General features: G+C 36.2%; 2 protein-coding genes across 4 annotated transcripts in view; both read right to left on the minus strand.

Annotated features, from left to right (window-relative positions):
• LOC144969468 (mitochondrial fission process protein 1-like) overlaps positions 1 to 6,285 on the minus strand; it is an 8,627-nt gene extending 2,342 nt beyond the window's left edge. Inside the window, exons 1-3 of one of the 3 annotated variants that reach the window (XM_078908588.1) lie at positions 6,239 to 6,285; positions 3,832 to 3,996; positions 1,849 to 1,976 (exon numbers count right to left, since the gene is read on the minus strand). In XM_078908588.1, the coding sequence (XP_078764714.1) occupies positions 1,849 to 1,976; positions 3,832 to 3,874 (171 nt within the window). In that variant the 5' untranslated portion in view covers positions 3,875 to 3,996; positions 6,239 to 6,285. Of the gene's footprint in view, positions 1 to 1,848; positions 1,977 to 3,831; positions 3,997 to 5,954 lie in introns of all 3 variants that reach the window. The other 2 variants (XM_078908591.1, XM_078908589.1) reach the window with 2 other exon arrangements.
• A 6,365-nt stretch (positions 6,286 to 12,650) lies between these two features.
• Positions 12,651 to 15,795, minus strand: LOC144969469 (mitochondrial fission process protein 1-like). The gene is made up of 5 exons (XM_078908592.1): positions 15,727 to 15,795; positions 14,677 to 14,923; positions 13,526 to 13,653; positions 13,138 to 13,220; positions 12,651 to 12,940 (listed from the first exon to the last, which is right to left on the minus strand). The coding sequence occupies exons 2-5, from the start codon at positions 14,723 to 14,725 to the stop codon at positions 12,778 to 12,780; spliced, it is 423 nt and encodes a 140-aa protein (XP_078764718.1). The 5' UTR covers positions 14,726 to 14,923; positions 15,727 to 15,795; the 3' UTR covers positions 12,651 to 12,777.
• Positions 15,796 to 20,043: the final 4,248 nt, after the last annotated feature.

Below are 20,043 nucleotides of genomic sequence, written 5' to 3' on the forward strand. Positions count from 1 at the left end.
TCATCATCATCATCATCATCATCATCATCATCATCATCATCATCACATCATCATCATCATCATCATCATCATCATATATTATTATTATTATTATTATTATTATTATTATTATTATTATTATTTATTATTATTATTATTATTATCATTATTATTATTATCATTATTATTATTATTTTATTATTATTATTATTATTATTATTATTATTATTATTATTATTATTTATTATTATTATTATTATATTATTATTATTATTATTATTATTATTATTATTATTATTATTATTATTATTATTATTATTATTATTATTATAACCCTGAGATAATCAGTCGCATGGTGAAAATCTTTAACAGAGTAGAGATATTGACAATTTTTGTCCAATTTTTATGGAAAATGAGTTCTCATCAAAAATCATTAAATCAAACATTTTTCTACATGTCGATGAAATATTTTAATTGAATTTTACTCCTAAATATTTTTTTTTAAAAAAATTTTAATGGAGGTAATTATTATACTTAATATCAACTCTTGTCAACTTTGGAAGCGATTTTCTCAAAATTAAGGTTTCACACCCTGACCCATGCATATGACCATAACGTCATGAAAAATCATCTGATTTGCTTCAAATGAAGAATAAAATGCCCATGAGACATAGTGCTTTCAAAATATGCCAAACAATGCAAAACAAAACTTTTCACCACGCGACTGATTATGTCAGGGACGCACATGGCTGGTCGTCCTATAAAGATCATCCATCCTCGCTCCTTTACTTCCAGTAATCCTAAGAATCTATCTATAGGGAATGAGATTAGCGGAAGAGTTGCGTCCCTTGATTGGACGTCACCTTACAGAGAGAATGTCAATTTGGTTTTGAAGTGTCTCAAGCCGCTTTCACCGGAAGCGAGGACGAGAGACGCATGCGCACAACCAACATGACGTTCTCTCTCTAATAACTTTTCCGCCGGTGACGTCACAGACTATGGGTGACGTCCAATCAAGGGACGCTACTCTTCCGCTAATCTCATTCCCTATACATCCTGCTTCAGAAATAGTTATGCCGCCTTATGGAGTATTTGTAACCTATTCATTATTAGTACTCGGAAGGACTGGTTACATACATACACATTCCCAAGGATTTAGGAATCAAAAGAATAGATGGTTTGATGTCACAATTTTTCTTTCCTATTATTCACCAAAATCACATAATTTACAGTTGCTGATTCTCTTCCCAAAATAGGGTAATTTCGAGGTTGGGAAAATCGTTATCGCCCCCCCCCCCATACACACACACACACAAACACACACACACATCACTCATAAAAAAAGAAGAGAAAACCCAATAATAATGATAATAAAAACGATAATCATAAATAAATAATGAAGATTAAAAATGAAACAAACAATTATTAATCAATCCGAAAATTTGTATGATAAATAATTTCGGGATACGATAGGTTACATGACGTTGTAGTAACTTTTTTTTCTCTCTTTTTTTCTTTTTTTTTTAACTCAGTCATGGGAGACACCCTATGTTTGTCGTTGCTTTGTCAATTTAGATTTATCTCCGTCTTTTAAATAGGACAATAAACAGGTATAGGTATATTGACCTTAAAAAAAACAAAAACAAAAAAAAAACACCATAAATTAAAAAGTCAAAAAAAAACCCAAAACACAAAAAAACCACCAAAAAAACCCCATAAATAAAAAGTCAAAAAAAACAAAAAACAAAGGAAACAATTATATAAATAAACCAGTAAATAAATAGATAAATAAATAAATAAACATATGTTTGAAAATGAAACAGAAAATGAAACAGTTGTAATAACTAAAAAAATTAAATTCTTCCCTACCGCCTGTTCGGTGATTGCCGTATGACAGACATGAGCAACAACAAAGAATGTGCCTATCCCGTTGCACATTTCAACAGTCTTGGAAGAGAATCGATATTTCGCGGCTTGTCCAATCCCGAAACTGTATCCTGATAACGGTTAAAAAAACAAAGACATTTCAAATATTAGAGTGTTGTGTTCTTGGATCATTAATTAATAAGACGTATTATTCCAAGAATCAACAAACCAACTTGTTACAGTAAAGAACATTTATTAAACAACATAACATAAGATACATGTGTACAGGATGACGGTTGGATACAGAATGACTCTCAACAAGGTAGTTACTAGACCAGACGATAGTTGTTAACGATATTACATCAGATGGACTATACAAGTTACGATACAATAACTGTGAACGGCCAGGTACTCATTTTACACCTGAGTTCGGTGAGAAAATGTGAGTAAAGAGCCTTTTCCAAGGACTCAACTGTGCGCCGAGCGCGAGGCTCGAACCAGGACTTCGATCCGAAAGCGAGTGTCATACACAAGACTTTTTCTTCTAGTTCCATGCCTGTCCAGGCTTCGGTACTGCATGATTATCTCTCTCCATTCCTCCTGTTCTTGCTTTTCAAACAGCTCTTGGATTGTTAGGCTGGTGAAGCCCTTCAGTTGGTCTATGAGTGTTTTCTTTGTCTCCCGGGCGGTTTACAGTTATTTTTCCACAACTTGCAGGTATTCATTTTATCTTTCCTTACTATGTGTCCGAAAAGGATAGTTGTCGATCCACTATAAGGCATTAGTTCTTGTTGGTATGTTGTTTTAGCACTTCTTCGTTCGTTTTGTGTGCAGTATACGATATTCTCTGCATCCTTCTCAAGCACCACATTTCAAAGCTTCATGTTCTTTTGTGTTTCTGCATTTGTAGCCCAGCTTCGCATCGTATAACAAGATTGGCCACCGTAGCACTTCAAGACTCGAATCTATCCGAACGACATCTGTTTGTTTTTCAAATGTTTCCCAGGTCATGAAGGCCTGTTGGCTTGAGTTATTCTTGCTCGTATGTCTCGGTTACATCTTCCATCTGTTGTCACTATGAACTAGGTATTTAAACTTCTACGTTGGTAAGTTGCTCGCCGTGATCGTTATATGCAGGTGTTGTTGTTTCAAGACCACATAGCCGCAATTGATGGATATTTCAAGAACGATATGCTTGTCTTTTCCAATTCATTTGAAATCTGTCATTACAAGATCCTAATGAATGAATTACATGAGTCAACATCAGAAATAAATAGTTCAGTTTCAGACAACAGTATGACAGTCTGGCTCTCCACCAAATCCTTAATTGATGAATATTTCAAGGACGATATGCGTGTCTTTTCCAATTCATTTGAAATATGTCATTACAAGAGCCTAATGAATGAAAAATTACATGAGTCAACATCAGAAATAAATAGTTCAGATTCAGACAACAGTATGGCAGTCTCTCTTGGCCCTCCACCAAATCAATTACGTCATTCATTGGGCCTTTAGGGGTAGTAGAGAACTTGCCGATGTAATATATAATGGGACACCGTGGCTCAGCAGTACGGTCTTCACTTCGTACCGAAAAGGTACCGAGTTCGAATACCCTACTGTGTGGCCTTGAGTATGTAAGTCACCTCGTCCTAGATCAGTTTGCTGTGCTGCATTGCGGCTGACGCCTGATTATTCAAGTCTTCCCTTTGAAAAACCCCAAAGAAAAAAATTCCCCTACTGGATGAATAAAGCGAATTTTTTTTTTATTTATCTATTTATCTCAATAGAGACCTAAAACGCCTTCAAAATAACAAAGTATTAAAATCAATGGAAGACCTTACAAAAGTAGCATCCACAGCAAAAGACCGTGAACAGTGGAAGGAAATGACACGGATGATTAGAGAGGCAGCCGAGGCGTCCCGATCGGATGATTAGGACGCGAAAGGCCTTAAGTCAGTCAATCATTTATTTAGAAGTTTTACTTACCGATTATACGGAGAGGCAATTCTTGAAACATATCCCCGCCCATCTTGGCACCAGTATGTTGTTACACAGCCTTCTTGCAACTGGGTTTGCTTTTCTTGTTCAATCTATGGGATGAATCCTGCCCTTCTTTTAATGGCTGACTGGTGTTATTGATGTCTCTCGAAACTGAAACGATTATTATTCTTGTTGTTGTTGTTGTTATTATTATTATTATTATTATTATTATTATTATTATTAGTAGTAGTAGTAGTAGTAGTAGTAGTAGTAGTAGTAGTAGTAGTAGTAGTAATAATAATAATAATAATAATAATAATTATTATTATTATTATTATTATTATTATTATATTATATTATTATTATTATTATTATTATTATTATTATTATTATTATTATTATTATTATTATTATTATTATTAGTATTATTAGTATTATTATTATTGTTATTATTATCATTATTATTGTCATTATCATTATCATCGTTATTATTATTATCCTCCATCATCGTCATCATCATCATCATCGTCATCATCATCATCATCATCATCGTTAGCTCCTCGTACAAAGGGAAATAACCCAAGTGTTCCTTTAACTAACACTAAGAAAATATAAAACCTATTACCTTTTAACTAACCCTAATAGGAAAAACAGACATGCTATGACCTTTATGAAGTCCTATAACACCCTAATAGAAAAAAGATCTTTCCTCCTACCTAAGGTGACCCTAATAGGAAAAAAACCCAAGGACTGCCTTGCAAGCACTACCTTTCAATACTTCAACGACAAAATGGCTGCGGAGAACCAAAACAATTTGTAATAATAGGAAATTTTAACCTTTCACAAATCTATCAAGGTTTGTTCTAGAGTTTTTTAAAAATTCTACTGTATATAGACATATTGAATAATTAAACACCTGACAATAGCTCCACAGTGAAAATACGAACTGAAAGAGATGCTAGACCGAGGAGCGTCCGGAATTTCTCCCTTTTATTTCTATTTGGGTTAGCTCGAGGTCGGAGGATTTTTTTTCTATTAGGGTTAGCTCGAGGTCGGAGGATTTTTTTTTCTATTAGGGTTAGTTATAAGTCTTATAAAGGGACACCTTTCAAAAGCTCCTAGCGCTAGCATTTCTTCCAATTTGTATTTTCACCGTGGATCTTTTGTCATGTGTTTATTTGTTCAATTGGTGATCATCATATAGAAACATTTAAAAAACTCTAGAACAAACCTTGATAGATTTGTGAAAGTTTAAAATTTCCAAATTTGACCATTGTTTTGATTCCTGGCTGCCATGTTGATTTGTGAAGTATTGAAAGGTAGTGCAAAGCAGTTCAAAGTTTGTTTGTTTGTTTCTCTATTAGGGTTAGCTCGAGATGGGGGATATTTTTTTCTATTAGTAAAGGTGATAGGGTTTTTGTTTTTCCTATTAGGGTTAGTTAAAGGTACTAGGCTTTATTTTTTATAAGAGTTTGTTGATGGAATATTTGAATTGTTACCCTTAGCACTAGGAGCGTTTGGAAGGTCACACTTGTTTTTCCTATTTGGGTTATTAAAGGGACTAGGTTGTATTTTTACTTATGTTTAGTTCAGAGAATATTTGGGTTATTTCCCTTAGCACGATGAGCTTTCGGAAGGCCTCCCATAGTTTCTGTTATAATCAAACTATCGTTACTTCAAATATTATTCAACTTGTAAATTTAATAGATAAATAAGTTTTACTGCGATATTTTGGCAGAAAATATGGGAGACCTTCCATAAGCTACTACATCCCAAGTATTCTTGTTCTAGTAGGGGGTTTGGGAGGGGGGAAACTTTTTTTTTAAAAGTCACCCCCCTCCCAAACCACCTACACTAGAACTTCGAGTAGGGGGTTTGGAAGGGGGGAGACTTTTAAAAAAAAGTTTTCCCCCTCCCAAACCCCCTACCAGAACAAGAATTCTTGGGATGTAGTAGCTTATGAAAGGTCTCCCGAAAATATAGATGTTTGCCTACAAAAAATAGGTCTTGATCGTCTCATTTCTTACAATGAGAAAGATGAAATATGAAAGATTCTTTTTCATCAAATAGCTCATTCAATACTAAAGTAAGTCTTGTAATTACTGTTCGTAAATAAAAAGTATACGAACGTGGCCGCCTTTTCCGACCGGCTCTAGAATTAAGTTGGCATCAAGACTTTTTTACAACAATTTTTCATTTCCCATTCGCATAGTACTTTGCCTCTAGACCTCCCAATGTAGTGACTGTGTTATCCAATTCTTTTGACAAAGAGAATTCAATTAAAAATAATATTACAATAATGTGTCTCTGTTTTGTGCTAATAAAGGGAATTTACTCTGTATTAATGTTTATGGCATAATCTTAACAATAGTTAGTCAATTATAATAAACATACGTTTAATTTTAAGACTCACCTTCCCCTATCTTTCCATGGTGATCATGATTCAACTTCCGTTTTTTTAGTTTATGCACTGAATTGATTTTTAAAAATATGTTTCTCTTTTGTTTCTTTTTTTATTCTTGTAAATGTTACTGCTCGAAGCTCTTTTTTTTAAATTCAGAAAAGTGAGTGGAGCAGGCACTTATGTTGGTAACAACAAGATATGAAGTGAGTAGAAAAGTGCCAGAAGACAATAGAGAATAAAATTTTTTTTCCGCGGCGGTGGTGGGGTTCGAACCTGCGACCTTATTGGTACGACAACTCCGCCTGGCAGGTGAGAGCGTGGCTCTACCGTGTGAGCTATCCACGAACACAAAATATTCGTTTCAAACCCAAAGTCATTTCTAGATCCCTCTCTCACCCACTTCTTGAGATCGCCGATTCGTTCACCACCATCGCGAAGTAATTTTGACCAGCAGTTAAGCTTAATAGCCAATATTCTCATCACAAACATATAACATAGAAACGATTGAGACATTGAGTATGCTCCGGTGTATGGGGTGAATTTTTTTAAATTCAGAAAAGTGAGTGGAGCAGGCACTTATGTTGGTAACAACAAGATATGAAGTGAGTAGAAAAGTGCCAGAAGACAATAGAGAATAAAAATTTTTTTTCCGCGGCGGTGGTGGGGTTCGAACCTGCGACCTTATTGGTACGACAACTCCGCCTGGCAGGTGAGAGCGTGGCTCTACCGTGTGAGCTATCCACGAACACAAAATATTCGTTTCAAACCCAAAGTCATTTCTAGATCCCTCTCTCACCCACTTCTTGAGATCGCCGATTCGTTCACCACCATCGCGAAGTAATTTTGACCAGCAGTTAAGCTTAATAGCCAATATTCTCATCACAAACATATAACATAGAAACGATTGAGACATTGAGTATGCTCCGGTGTATGGGGTGAATTTTTTTAAATTCAGAAAAGTGAGTGGAGCAGGCACTTATGTTGGTAACAACAAGATATGAAGTGAGTAGAAAAGTGCCAGAAGACAATAGAGAATAAAAATTTTTTTTCCGCGGCGGTGGTGGGGTTCGAACCTGCGACCTTATTGGTACGACAACTCCGCCTGGCAGGTGAGAGCGTGGCTCTACCGTGTGAGCTATCCACGAACACAAAATATTCGTTTCAAACCCAAAGTCATTTCTAGATCCCTCTCTCACCCACTTCTTGAGATCGCCGATTCGTTCACCACCATCGCGAAGTAATTTTGACCAGCAGTTAAGCTTAATAGCCAATATTCTCATCACAAACATATAACATAGAAACGATTGAGACATTGAGTATGCTCCGGTGTATGGGGTGAATTTTTTTAAATTCAGAAAAGTGAGTGGAGCAGGCACTTATGTTGGTAACAACAAGATATGAAGTGAGTAGAAAAGTGCCAGAAGACAATAGAGAATAAAAATTTTTATATGTTTGTGTTGAGAATATTGGCTATTAAGCTTAACTGCTGGTCAAAATTACTTCGCGATGGTGGTGAACGAATCGGCGATCTCAAGAAGTGGGTGAGAGAGGGATCTAGAAATGACTTTGGGTTTGAAACGAATATTTTGTGTTCGTGGATAGCTCACACGGTAGAGCCACGCTCTCACCTGCCAGGCGGAGTTGTCGTACCAATAAGGTCGCAGGTTCGAACCCCACCACCGCCGCGGAAAAAAAATTTTTATTCTCTATTGTCTTCTGGCACTTTTCTACTCACTTCATATCTTGTCGTTACCAACATAAGTGCCTGCTCCACTCACTTTTCTGAATTTAAAAAAATTCACCCCATACACCGGAGCATACTCAATGTCTCAATCGTTTCTATGTTATATGTTTGTGATGAGAATATTGGCTATTAAGCTTAACTGCTGGTCAAAATTACTTCGCGATGGTGGTGAACGAATCGGCGATCTCAAGAAGTGGGTGAGAGAGGGATCTAGAAATGACTTTGGGTTTGAAACGAATATTTTGTGTTCGTGGATAGCTCACACGGTAGAGCCACGCTCTCACCTGCCAGGCGGAGTTGTCGTACCAATAAGGTCGCAGGTTCGAACCCCACCACCGCCGCGGAAAAAAAATTTTTATTCTCTATTGTCTTCTGGCACTTTTCTACTCACTTCATATCTTGTTGTTACCAACATAAGTGCCTGCTCCACTCACTTTTCTGAATTTAAAAAAATTCACCCCATACACCGGAGCATACTCAATGTCTCAATCGTTTCTATGTTATATGTTTGTGATGAGAATATTGGCTATTAAGCTTAACTGCTGGTCAAAATTACTTCGCGATGGTGGTGAACGAATCGGCGATCTCAAGAAGTGGGTGAGAGAGGGATCTAGAAATGACTTTGGGTTTGAAACGAATATTTTGTGTTCGTGGATAGCTCACACGGTAGAGCCACGCTCTCACCTGCCAGGCGGAGTTGTCGTACCAATAAGGTCGCAGGTTCGAACCCCACCACCGCCGCGGAAAAAAAAATTTTATTCTCTATTGTCTTCTGGCACTTTTCTACTCACTTCATATCTTGTTGTTACCAACATAAGTGCCTGCTCCACTCACTTTTCTGAATTTAAAAAAATTCACCCCATACACCGGAGCATACTCAATGTCTCAATCGTTTCTATGTTATATGTTTGTGATGAGAATATTGGCTATTAAGCTTAACTGCTGGTCAAAATTACTTCGCGATGGTGGTGAACGAATCGGCGATCTCAAGAAGTGGGTGAGAGAGGGATCTAGAAATGACTTTGAGTTTGAAACGAATATTTTGTGTTCGTGGATAGCTCACACGGTAGAGCCACGCTCTCACCTGCCAGGCGGAGTTGTCGTACCAATAAGGTCGCAGGTTCGAACCCCACCACCGCCGCGGGAAAAAAAATTTTTATTCTCTATTGTCTTCTGGCACTTTTCTACTCACTTCATATCTTGTTGTTACCAACATAAGTGCCTGCTCCACTCACTTTTCTGAATTTAAAAAAATTCACCCCATACACCGGAGCATACTCAATGTCTCAATCGTTTCTATGTTATATGTTTGTGATGAGAATATTGGCTATTAAGCTTAACTGCTGGTCAAAATTACTTCGCGATGGTGGTGAACGAATCGGCGATCTCAAGAAGTGGGTGAGAGAGGGATCTAGAAATGACTTTGGGTTTGAAACGAATATTTTGTGTTCGTGGATAGCTCACACGGTAGAGCCACGCTCTCACCTGCCAGGCGGAGTTGTCGTACCAATAAGGTCGCAGGTTCGAACCCCACCACCGCCGCGGAAAAAAAATTTTTATTCTCTATTGTCTTCTGGCACTTTTCTACTCACTTCATATCTTGTTGCTCGAAGCTCGAAGAAATAATTTACAATGTGAAATTGAATGTTTAAATGTGTAAGCTTCAATTTAATATACGAAACGAGATTTTTAAAAAAGAAAAAAAAAAGAGATTTATATAGCGCAATATCCACTAAATGTGCTCAAAGCGCTTTACAGGGGGTCCCTGGTCAACAGCAACATTTGACATGCAGGATGGGACTTGACGCCTGTTAGGCGATATTACAATTTTTCGGACAAAGACAACGCTGTTACCTGCCAGGTACTCATTTTGCACCTGAGTACGGTGAGAGAATGTGAGTAAAGTGCCTTTTCCAAGGACTCAACTATACACCGAGCGCAAGGGTCGAACTCAGGACCTTCCGATCCAAGAGTATCATACCAGTAGACCACATAGCCGCATAGATAAAATGGATAATGGAGCACCTTTTATAAATATCTATTGTTCTATTTTAATTCGTGCTTCCTTACAAAGGAGCATACTATTTCCTGCCCATCGATGTTTTTATATATTTATCTTAACAACAAAATAAACCACATTATTTCGTTCGTCTGTAGTGTTTTATTCATCCTATTTTGTTGATAAAGGGGAGACCCGAAATGTCCATTTTATAAGTTGTCATATATTAAATTGAAACTTATATTCAACTTCACACTGTTAACTTTTTTATTCTTGAGATTCGCCTCAAGAAGACACGTCCTCCAAAATAAGTAAATTACAGATTTTTAGCCCATGCTCTCTGTCTGATTATTTTTTCCGTGATAGAATAAAGAAATACGTTTTTACATGAATACATTTGTTCAATGTTGTAGGTAACTGGATGACTTTTTAGAATTTAAATTGTATTAATATTTTACGTCGCAAATCAGGAATTTCCGCCAATAAAGCTATTTCTCTGACCAAAAAAGATAGGGAATAAAACCCATCAAAAAACAGAGGACGACCAACAACTAAAGAACCTCGTGAAGGATTTGAAAGAACTCAGTTACGAAATCCAATAGGCTTCAAAAGTCGTGACGGCACTTCCTTCGTAATGACGCATAGTAACTGCTTAGTAACTGGTTCTAAACTATAGGAACAATGGTTGACTCCCTTATGAAATACTTCTCCGACGATCATAAAAGTGTATCCAGAGGAGAAGAAAATAAATCCAATCCTGTTTTGACTTTCTATTGTTTAAATAAACAAAGAAAATCGGTACTTTTTATTGTTCAAACTGGCTATAACTTTTTCACATGTCATGTGATCAGAATGTATAAAAGTCTGTCTCCTCTGAGCACTTATAAGCTCGTCGGAGAAGTATTTCATGGGGGGATCCGCCGTTGTTCCGATAGTTTAGAACCAGTTACTAAGTTACTATGCGCCATTACGAGGGAAGTGACGTCACGACTTTTGAAGCCTATTGATATTCAATATCGATCGGATCTTACTCAATGTCTCAGTCTTCTATGTGTGATTGTATTTATGTTGAGAATAGAGTTTATGGCTTAACTACAAACTCTCGAATAAACTTTCGTGATGTTTGTGTGTTGACCTCATAACCACTAGAGCTTTTATCCAACGCAATATCCACTAAATGTGCCCAAAGCGCTTTACAAAGAGTCCCTGACCAACAGCAACATGTAACATGTAGAATTAGACATGACGCCTGTTAGGCGATATTACAATTATTTTTTTCCGACAGAGAAACGTTGTTGGCGGCCAAGTACTCATTTTACACCTGAGTACGGTGAGTAACCTGAGTAACCTCAACAAGTTGCGAGAGGAACTCAAGATAGTTACTACATCTGAAACCACTTTTTTGGTTTGGTGGATGGCGTCGATGTTAGGGCGTCTCTCTCTCTCTCTCTCTCTCTCTCTCTCTCTCTCTCTCTCACTCACTCACTCACTCACTCCGCTCTCTCTTTCGCTCTCTCTCTTTCACTCTCTCTCCCTCTCTCTCCCTCTCTCTCCCTCCCTCTCTCTCTCTCCCTCTTTCTCTCTCCACTCTCTCTCTCCACTCTCTCCCCACTCTCTCTCCCCACTCTCTCTCCCTCTCTCTCTCTCTCTCTCTCTCTCTCTCTCTCTCTCTCTCTTTCTCTCTGGCCAGGCGGAGGTACCATAACAGTCGGGTCGTGGGTTCCCGATTAATTTGGTGAGACATGATGCCATTTTCAAATTTTATAGCAAAATATGATAATACCCTTTGAGAAATTATATGCGTTCAGTTGCTCCAAACTATGGTAACATATGTGGTGTAATGGTATCACGTCTGACTGATGTCTCAGGTTCGATACCCAGTTCACAACGGCTTAATTATCTGGTATTATTGAATTATTTTGTTTAACTTGATCATTTATATAGATCAATAACTACTAAATGTGATCTAAGCGCTTTACATGAGCTCCCATGCCAACAGCAAAAGTAACACGTAGGACGAGACATGACGCCTGTTAGGCGATATTACATTTTTCTTTTTTTTTTTTTGTGACAGACGCAACGCTATTAACGGCTAGGTATCATTTCATACTTTAGTGAGAGACTGTGAGTAAAGTCCGAGGCGAATGTCATATCACTAGACTACGTAGCCGCAAGTGTCTTCTTGATATGGCTTGCCTTGCAGAATTCATACTTTTCTCAACTTCTTCAATTGCAATATAATCACCCACTAACTTTTAAACATATTTTATCGGGTTTAAATGTTCAGACGGATATTTCGCTTCCAGTGTCATCTGATAAGAGGCCGACTGGAAATAGCTCGCCATTCTTCCCGGTTTCGTAACCGTCTATTTTGCATTTTACACTTATCAACCTTGTCCAGCTCTTGACGTCTTTTAGTCATGATCTTGGTGGACGCCTTCTTAGCCCCGTTTCCTCTACGTTTTCCTTTTCCAGTGGATAAAGCCTTGCTTTTTTCCGAGAGGGCCAGGGTTCAGAAGCTTTTGGCACCACGGTTTTATCCTCTGGAGACCTGCGCCTACGATTATTTATTGTTCCTTTCGGAGCGCTGCACTGCAGGTGACACACTTCAAAATATTGTTTAAATATACAAATGGCCAAAATTGTTAAATTGAGTGAATAAAAAAAAACGTCCATCGTATATCTATCATGCTGTTCTTTATTTTCTTTAATGCAATTTGCCAATCTCTCATGGTGGTTTTATTCATAAAAATAAATCTAATGATGTACCTACTGACAATGAAATGACAAACTCTTTTAATAGTTTTATGGTAAATAGGGAACGATATATTCGGCGATGGCACCATCTACCAAAGGATCTACACCAAGCATCAAGATAGGAATGGTGACCATACCGGCGACGAATGGAGCCCAGGATTTTACCGATCTTGGGACGTTTCCGACCTTGACGATTAAATTTCGAGCGCCTCTGTCAAAATAAATAAAGAAGGTAGAACAGAGACCAGTTGTTTTTTTTTAAATTCCAGATTATGAAAACATTTTATTTCTATATAAAAAAAGAAAAGCATTTAGTGCAAGTTTCGACAGTTCCCAATTTTGAAAACATGAATGGCTACGATCTTTTGGCTCGGAAGGATTACTAAAATTAAATTCCAACCAACTTACCGGCAGACGTGATAAATAGTTATTTGTGGGATTATACACGAGTTGATGGCTTCAAACAGGAACACATCAACGATAGCTGAGATCTGAGAGAAAAAAAGCAGAATGTAGTCCATGATTTTAACTACAAGAGATGTTTTTTAAACTGTTCTAACTATTTATCATACATATAATCATTCGCATTCTTCTTCTTCCCCTTCTTCTTCTTCTTCTTCTTCTCCTCCTTCTTCTTCTACTTCTTCTTCTTCGTCTTCTTCTTCTTCTTCTTCTCCTACTTCTTCTTCGTCCTTTCCATAAAAGATCTTGAAATGTAAACATAACACATATTTTGACATCTTTACAAGAACATAAAACTGAATGAAAATAAAAGCAACAAAATCCAAAAGCTTACCGCCATCTTAGATACGATGGTAACTAGAAGATGGGACATTATAAATATCATACCAACCAACGCCATACCATCCACTGTTCTTTCTGAGAATTTGTATCTTGCTGCTTGTGCAGCACCAAAGCTAAATCCTAGATTTAAGATGATAATATCGAGAAAATCTATAAATATTTTTGTCAGATTATATGCAAATATTTCACACAATTAATTAACCCTCTTCTTACCAACCATAGGAAAATCGTCACATTCGTTACGATACAACCAACAATTTTATCATTCTGATTTCTTTTGCAATTCACAAACTTTAAAGATTTGTTATTATAGTTATGAAATCTTGACATTGTATTGTAGAGCTCATTTCGCTGAACAATATTGTGTATAGAATATACTTGTTGGTTTTCTGTTTGAGAAAGAAAAATCTATTTTTGTGTTGGGTGGGCGTGACATTTTGGTGGAAATCTCTGAAAATGGGTGGTAAGGAGAGATTTAATCAATGATCAATGCTTGATCAATAATGATAAAACCAAACAACAGACTTGACATTTTTACAACTTGATACACTACCTCAAAGAATCTCCCGATCCCTCCCTAAAAGCAGATTTAAATAAATTAATACTGACAATTTCCTACCAATTGGGAACACAAATATGTGATGTAAAAATACTGGGTCAATATCTTTGGAAGTGTGAAATCAGTCCTCCGGACGACTGAATACATAACTTGTGCAACTGATCTTTTGGTTTCAGAGTCAAGGCATCTTGTTCTAGCTTAAACAGATGCTGGACGTCAATGAAGATCATCATCTTCACTCTTTTACGTCTAACGTGAGCTTTTATATAACGTGTTTTTTCATATAGAGCAACATCCAGTAAATGTGCTCAAAGTGCTTTACAAAGGAAAGGGTCCCGGAGCACAACAAACATGTAACATGTAGAACGAGACATGACGCCTGTTAGGCGATATTACATTTGTTCGAATCTTTTTCGGAGCTGCACTGCGGCTGACGCCTGGGTTATATAAAGGGAATTATAATTATTAATATTTATTTATTTATTTTTTCTATAATTTCCTAAACATTTTCAAGTAAAAATACAATGCCAAAACAAAAAAGGTTTACGAATATAAAGCGCGCAAAAACTATAATATTATTTTACCGAGAAGTCGGAGAGGGGGCTCCTTGAACATATCACCACCTTCAGACATCTTGAGTTTTTTTTTTTTGTCTTTGGTCGTTTCCTTGCTGTTTTTGGGTTAACTTGGTAGCGGTTGTCTTGTTTAGCTACGTCAAACTTCTTCCCCTCGTGTTGTATGTGCGATTGTTATCTGTTGACCTCTAACTTGAAGTACAATGATGATTTGAATTCCGACCAATCCCTATCATGATGTGTGATGTTTTTATACCTGGAAATAACAAAAAATTAAAAACAATGGAAAACCTTATGAAATTAGCATCCACAGCAAAAGACCGGGGACTTTGGAAGGAATTGTCTAGGAAGAGAAAGGCCTTAAATCAAGTCAGTGCTATATCTATATATAATTTGTTAAAGCGTTGTATAGAAATGCTGTTATTATTAATTATTATTAATATTTTTTATTATTATTGTTATTATTATTATTATTATTATTATTATTATTATTATTATTATTATTATTATTATTATTATTATTATTATTATCATTATTATTATTATTATTATTACTATTATTATTATTATTATTATTATTATTATTATTATTATTATTATTATTATTATTATCATTATTATTATACAAATCGAGAGAAATGATAGAGCTAGGAGCTTTCGGAATACTTCCCTTTTGTTTCTTTTATCGTGGAACAGAAAACTGAAATATGAGAAAATCATGGTGCTCGACAGCAACAGACATGGCACTGCATGAGATTATGATGACTCCGCAGGTAATTTGTTTTATTTGGGTCGATCTTTCATTTTCCTCAGTGTGGTTTTCTCCATCTTGTTTATAAGTTTTAAACTATCAAAATTTAAAAAAGTGAATTTTTTCGACGAAGTTGTGGTTTGTTGCATATTCCTAAAAGATAGATACATGGCATAACTAAATTGAGTTATTCTGAAACACTGATATTGATATGGATGGACTTAACCCGGATTAAATACCTGACTCTAATAACGATGAGCTCGATGAATTATTTATCAAAAGATAATGAAGAGAAAAGATTTCCTTACCATAGTGAAGATGATCATGGCGGCAATAGCAATAACCTTGAATGATTCAACTTCCGTTTATTTCAAATCAATAATATTACACAATGACGTCATACATATTGAAGTATTTCATGGTAAGAATCGACTTGTACATATATACAGCTCTGATATCCGAACGCAACTATGGGCATAGTTTAAATTATTGTAATTAACAATATTTTGGGCCATTTTTGAGTTTTCCATTGCAACAATGAGCCCATAATAAATTGGGTTATCAGACCTGCAAATTTGTGCACATTGTTAGAATGCAAAAAAAAAAGGTAAATAAAAATAAAGAACAAAGAGAAAAGGAAAATTAATTTTTTTTAATGGAATGAGACAAATGAGTAAACTCCAGATCCAGTTAACCTGAATATTGAATATTAATATCGACGTTTTGGGTTTTCCCTTAATTACCATTATGAAAGAACGATGTTGATATTTTAAAGTTGGCAATTTCCATAAACTTACCATAGGTATTCAGGTGTAAATTGATCTTCTGGGTTCAGAGTGATGGCGCTTGATTTTCTAGTCAAGGAACAAGATAATCCATCATCCTGCATTATTAAAAATCTGTAAATCCTGCTACTAAATAGCTACTCCAGCTTATGATTCAATATGTAACCTTTTCCATTATTAGTCCTTCGAAGTACTGGTTACATAACACTTCCAACTGACTTATCTGTCCTTTTAAAAAAAAAACCCTTGAGCTTTTATATAGCGCAATATCCATTTAATATGCTCAAAGCGCTTTACAAGTGGTCCCTGATCAACAGCAACCCTAATATGTAGAACGAGATACGAAGCTTGTTGGAGAATATTGCAATTTTATCCAACTCTGTTAACGGCCAGGTACTCATTTTCACAAGAGTACGGTGAGAGAATGTAGTAAAGGGACTTTTCCAAGGACAACTCTGTGCCGAGCGAGGCTCGAACCCAGGACCTTCCTATCCGAAAGCGAGTGTCATAACACAAGACCACATAGCGGCACATTTTAACCAGTAGAATTTTAAACAATCAAAGCAAAGGATGATGATTATGAAGACCCTGCAGGAAATTTGTTTAATCTGGGTATATCTTTCATTTTGCTCAGTGTCATATTCTCCATCTTGTTTATAAGTTTTAAAGTAAATGTACGGGATGCCTTCCGAAAGCTCCTACATCCTCAGTATTCCAAGCCGGCTTGGGACAAATATATTTTATTGTTTACAAACAAAAGAACGAATAAAGTTGCCCTTACTTTTCTAATTCAGAAAAGTGAGTGGCGCAGGCACTTATGTTGATAACAACAAGTAAGGAAGTGCGTAGGAAAGAGCCAGAAGACAATAGAGAATAACAAATGTTGCGGCGGCAATGGGGGCTCGAACAGGCCCCGCGACCTTACTGGTACGGCAACTCCGCCTGGTCGGGGAGAGCGTGACTCTACCTTATGAGCTATCCACGATTCCCCCCCCCCCCCCCCAAAAAAAAAGAAAAAATAGATCGCTTTTAACCCTAGTCTTTTATTAGAGCCTTCTCTTCCTGACTTCTTGAGGTCACGGGTTCAACACACACACATACCCCGTGAAGTTAATTGGCCAACACTTAAGCTTAATGGCCAATATTCTCAACACAAACATGTAACATAGAAATGATTGAGACATTGAGTATGCTCCGGTATCTAGGGTGGATTTTTTCATTACTTGTTAGTTGTTACCTTACTTTTCTCTTTGTTATTGTTTTTTTAAATAGCAGCCAAGGACTAAAGAATGCTATTGTCGTGATGCAGCACATTATGCCAAAACGTGGGAAAATAAAGCGAATTAATAAACTAAAGTAATTATTCTATTTATCGAAGTGACGTTTTTCTTAAAGAGATAATTTGTTGTACTGGTCAACCTGATGCTATAAATTAATTGTTAAGGAGAGCTTGCAAAATATGATTTAGACTTAATTATTCCTTCGTGGAGGTACGTGAGTTTTGTATCTTAAACTCTAAATCTTGAAACTCTAAGTTTCGACTGGGTTGAGTTGGTTTTTTTTTTTTTGTTTTTTTTTTTTTTTGCTTCTTTTCTTGTTTTTGTTTAAACTCATTCCATTCTGTCCTGTCTGATGCGACTATATGGCCTTGTAGTACACTCGCCTTCAGACTGGAAGACCCAGGGTTCGAAATATTTTTTCTTCCGTCTATGTGTTTTGAAGTTATATATGTATCTTTTTATCGTTCTTGTTATTAGCCGACGAAAAGATTAATTGAGCCCGAAACGTTACCTGTTTGGCATTATGTTCTCTTTTGAAGCTTTTATAATCAGATTTTTTCAAACATTTCACATATCTGACCTTTTTCAACTTAAAATTTATGTTTTTTAGCCTCCGAGTCACATATGTGATCCATTGACTCCAAACGGTATTATTCGGGATGATTCAAACCCACTAAAAAGGAATTTACAATTAAAAGGATAAGATATACGAACTGGCGTCTTTTGCAATGCAAGAAATTGTATATTCCCCACAGTAACGAACAGAAATTCACCCCAAGTTTCATATATTATTACGTGGCTATAAATTCAATTTCCAGAAGCTTCGAATTCATCCTGAGGTATACCGCTTTAACACGGTGAGTCACATATTTACAAATCCGATAAACGCACGATCACAGATTCCAAATTCCACGCCCAAGACTTTTGTTTTTTTTTTTTGCCATCAACGTTTAGACATTGGAACAGCCAGCCTGTGGATGTTGTTAGCTCTGAAAAGCTTAAATATTTCATAGACAGAATCGCTTATGTACCACTCTAAACACCAATATGCACACCAAAGTCTGTGACAATACACCCAGGTGGTTTGCAAATATGCAAGAAGAAGAAGAAGAATAAGAAGAAAAAGAAGACGAATAAGAAGAAAAGGAAGAAGAAGAAGAAGAAGAAGAAGAAGAAGAAGAAAGAAGAGAGAGAAGAAAGGAGAAGAAGAAGAGAAGAAGAAGAAGAAGAAGAAGAAGAAGAAGAAGAAGAAGAAGAAGAAGAAGAAGAGAAGAAGAAGAAGAAGAAGAAGAAGAAGAGAAGAAGAAGAGAAGAAGAAAAGAAGAGAAGAGAAGAAGAGAGAAGAGAGAGAGAAGGAAGAGAGAAGAAGAGAAGAAGAAGAAGAAGAAGAAGAAGAAGAAGAAGAAGAAAAGAAGAAGAAGAAGAAGAAGAAGAAAGAAGAAGAAAAGAAGAAGAAGAAGAAGAAGAAGAAGAAGAAAGAAGAAGAAGAAGAAGAAGAGAGAAGAAGAAGAAGAAGAAGAAGAAGAAGAAGAAGAAAGAGAAGAAGAAGAAGAAGAAGAAGAAGAAGAAAGAAGAAGAAGAAGAAGAAGAAGAAGAAGAAGAAGAAGAAGAAGAAGAAGAAGAAGAAGAAGAAGAAGAAGAAGAAGAAGAAGAGAAGAAGAAGAAGAAGAAGAAGAAGAGAGAAGAGAAGGAGAAGAAGAAGAAGAAGAAGAAGAAGAAGTGAAGAAGAAGAAGAAGAAGAAGAAGAAGAAGAAGAAGAAGAAGAAGAGAAGAAGAAGAAGAAGAGAAGAAGAAGAAGAAGAAGAAGAAGAAGAAGAAGAAGAAGAAGAAGAAGAAGAAGAAGAAGAAGAGAAGAAGAAGAAGAAGAAAGAAGAAGAAGAAGAAGAAGAAGAAAGAAGAAGAAGAAGAAGAAAAGAAAGAAGAAGAAGAAGAAGAAGAAGAAGAAGAAGAAGAAGAAGAAAGAAGATAAAGAAGGAGAGGAGAGAAAGATCAGAAGAAGAAGAAGAAGAAGAAGAAGAAGAAGAAGAAGAAGAAGAAGAAGAAGAAGAAGAAGAAGAAGAAGAAGAAGAAGAAGAAGAAGAAGAAGAAGAAGAAGAAGAAGAAGAAGAAAAAAGAAGAAGAAAAGAAGAAGAAGAAGAAGAAGAAGAAGAAGAAGAAGAAGAAGAAGAAGAAGAAGAAGAAGAAGAAGAAGAAGAAGAAGAAGAAGAAGAAGAAGAAGAAGAAGACCAAGAAGAAGAAGAAGAAGAAGAAGAAGAAGAAATCCTTGGTGAGATGAGCAACTAAACGTGGCCAAAACATGTTACTTTTAAAACTCGAATCTCGAGTCATAGAGGAATCAATGTATTCGTTTACATCAATTGTCGAACACTACTTATGCATTTAATATCATATTTTTTTTAATACGAACTTTTGTTGGATATTCATACAACTAGTCAATGCGGTCCCAAGCACTTGGTTTTTATGAGAATGAGCAAGAAAATTACGTGTGAAAGATAGCGTTCGTATTTTCAGATTATATTCTTTAAATCCCTTCTCAAAAACTAAAATACAAGTCAAGACA

This window comes from Berghia stephanieae, chromosome 3 (assembly GCF_034508935.2).
Source record: "Berghia stephanieae isolate SIO BIC M18660-M18661 chromosome 3, UCSD_Bste_1.3, whole genome shotgun sequence".
Lineage (NCBI taxonomy): Eukaryota > Metazoa > Mollusca > Gastropoda > Nudibranchia > Aeolidiidae > Berghia > Berghia stephanieae.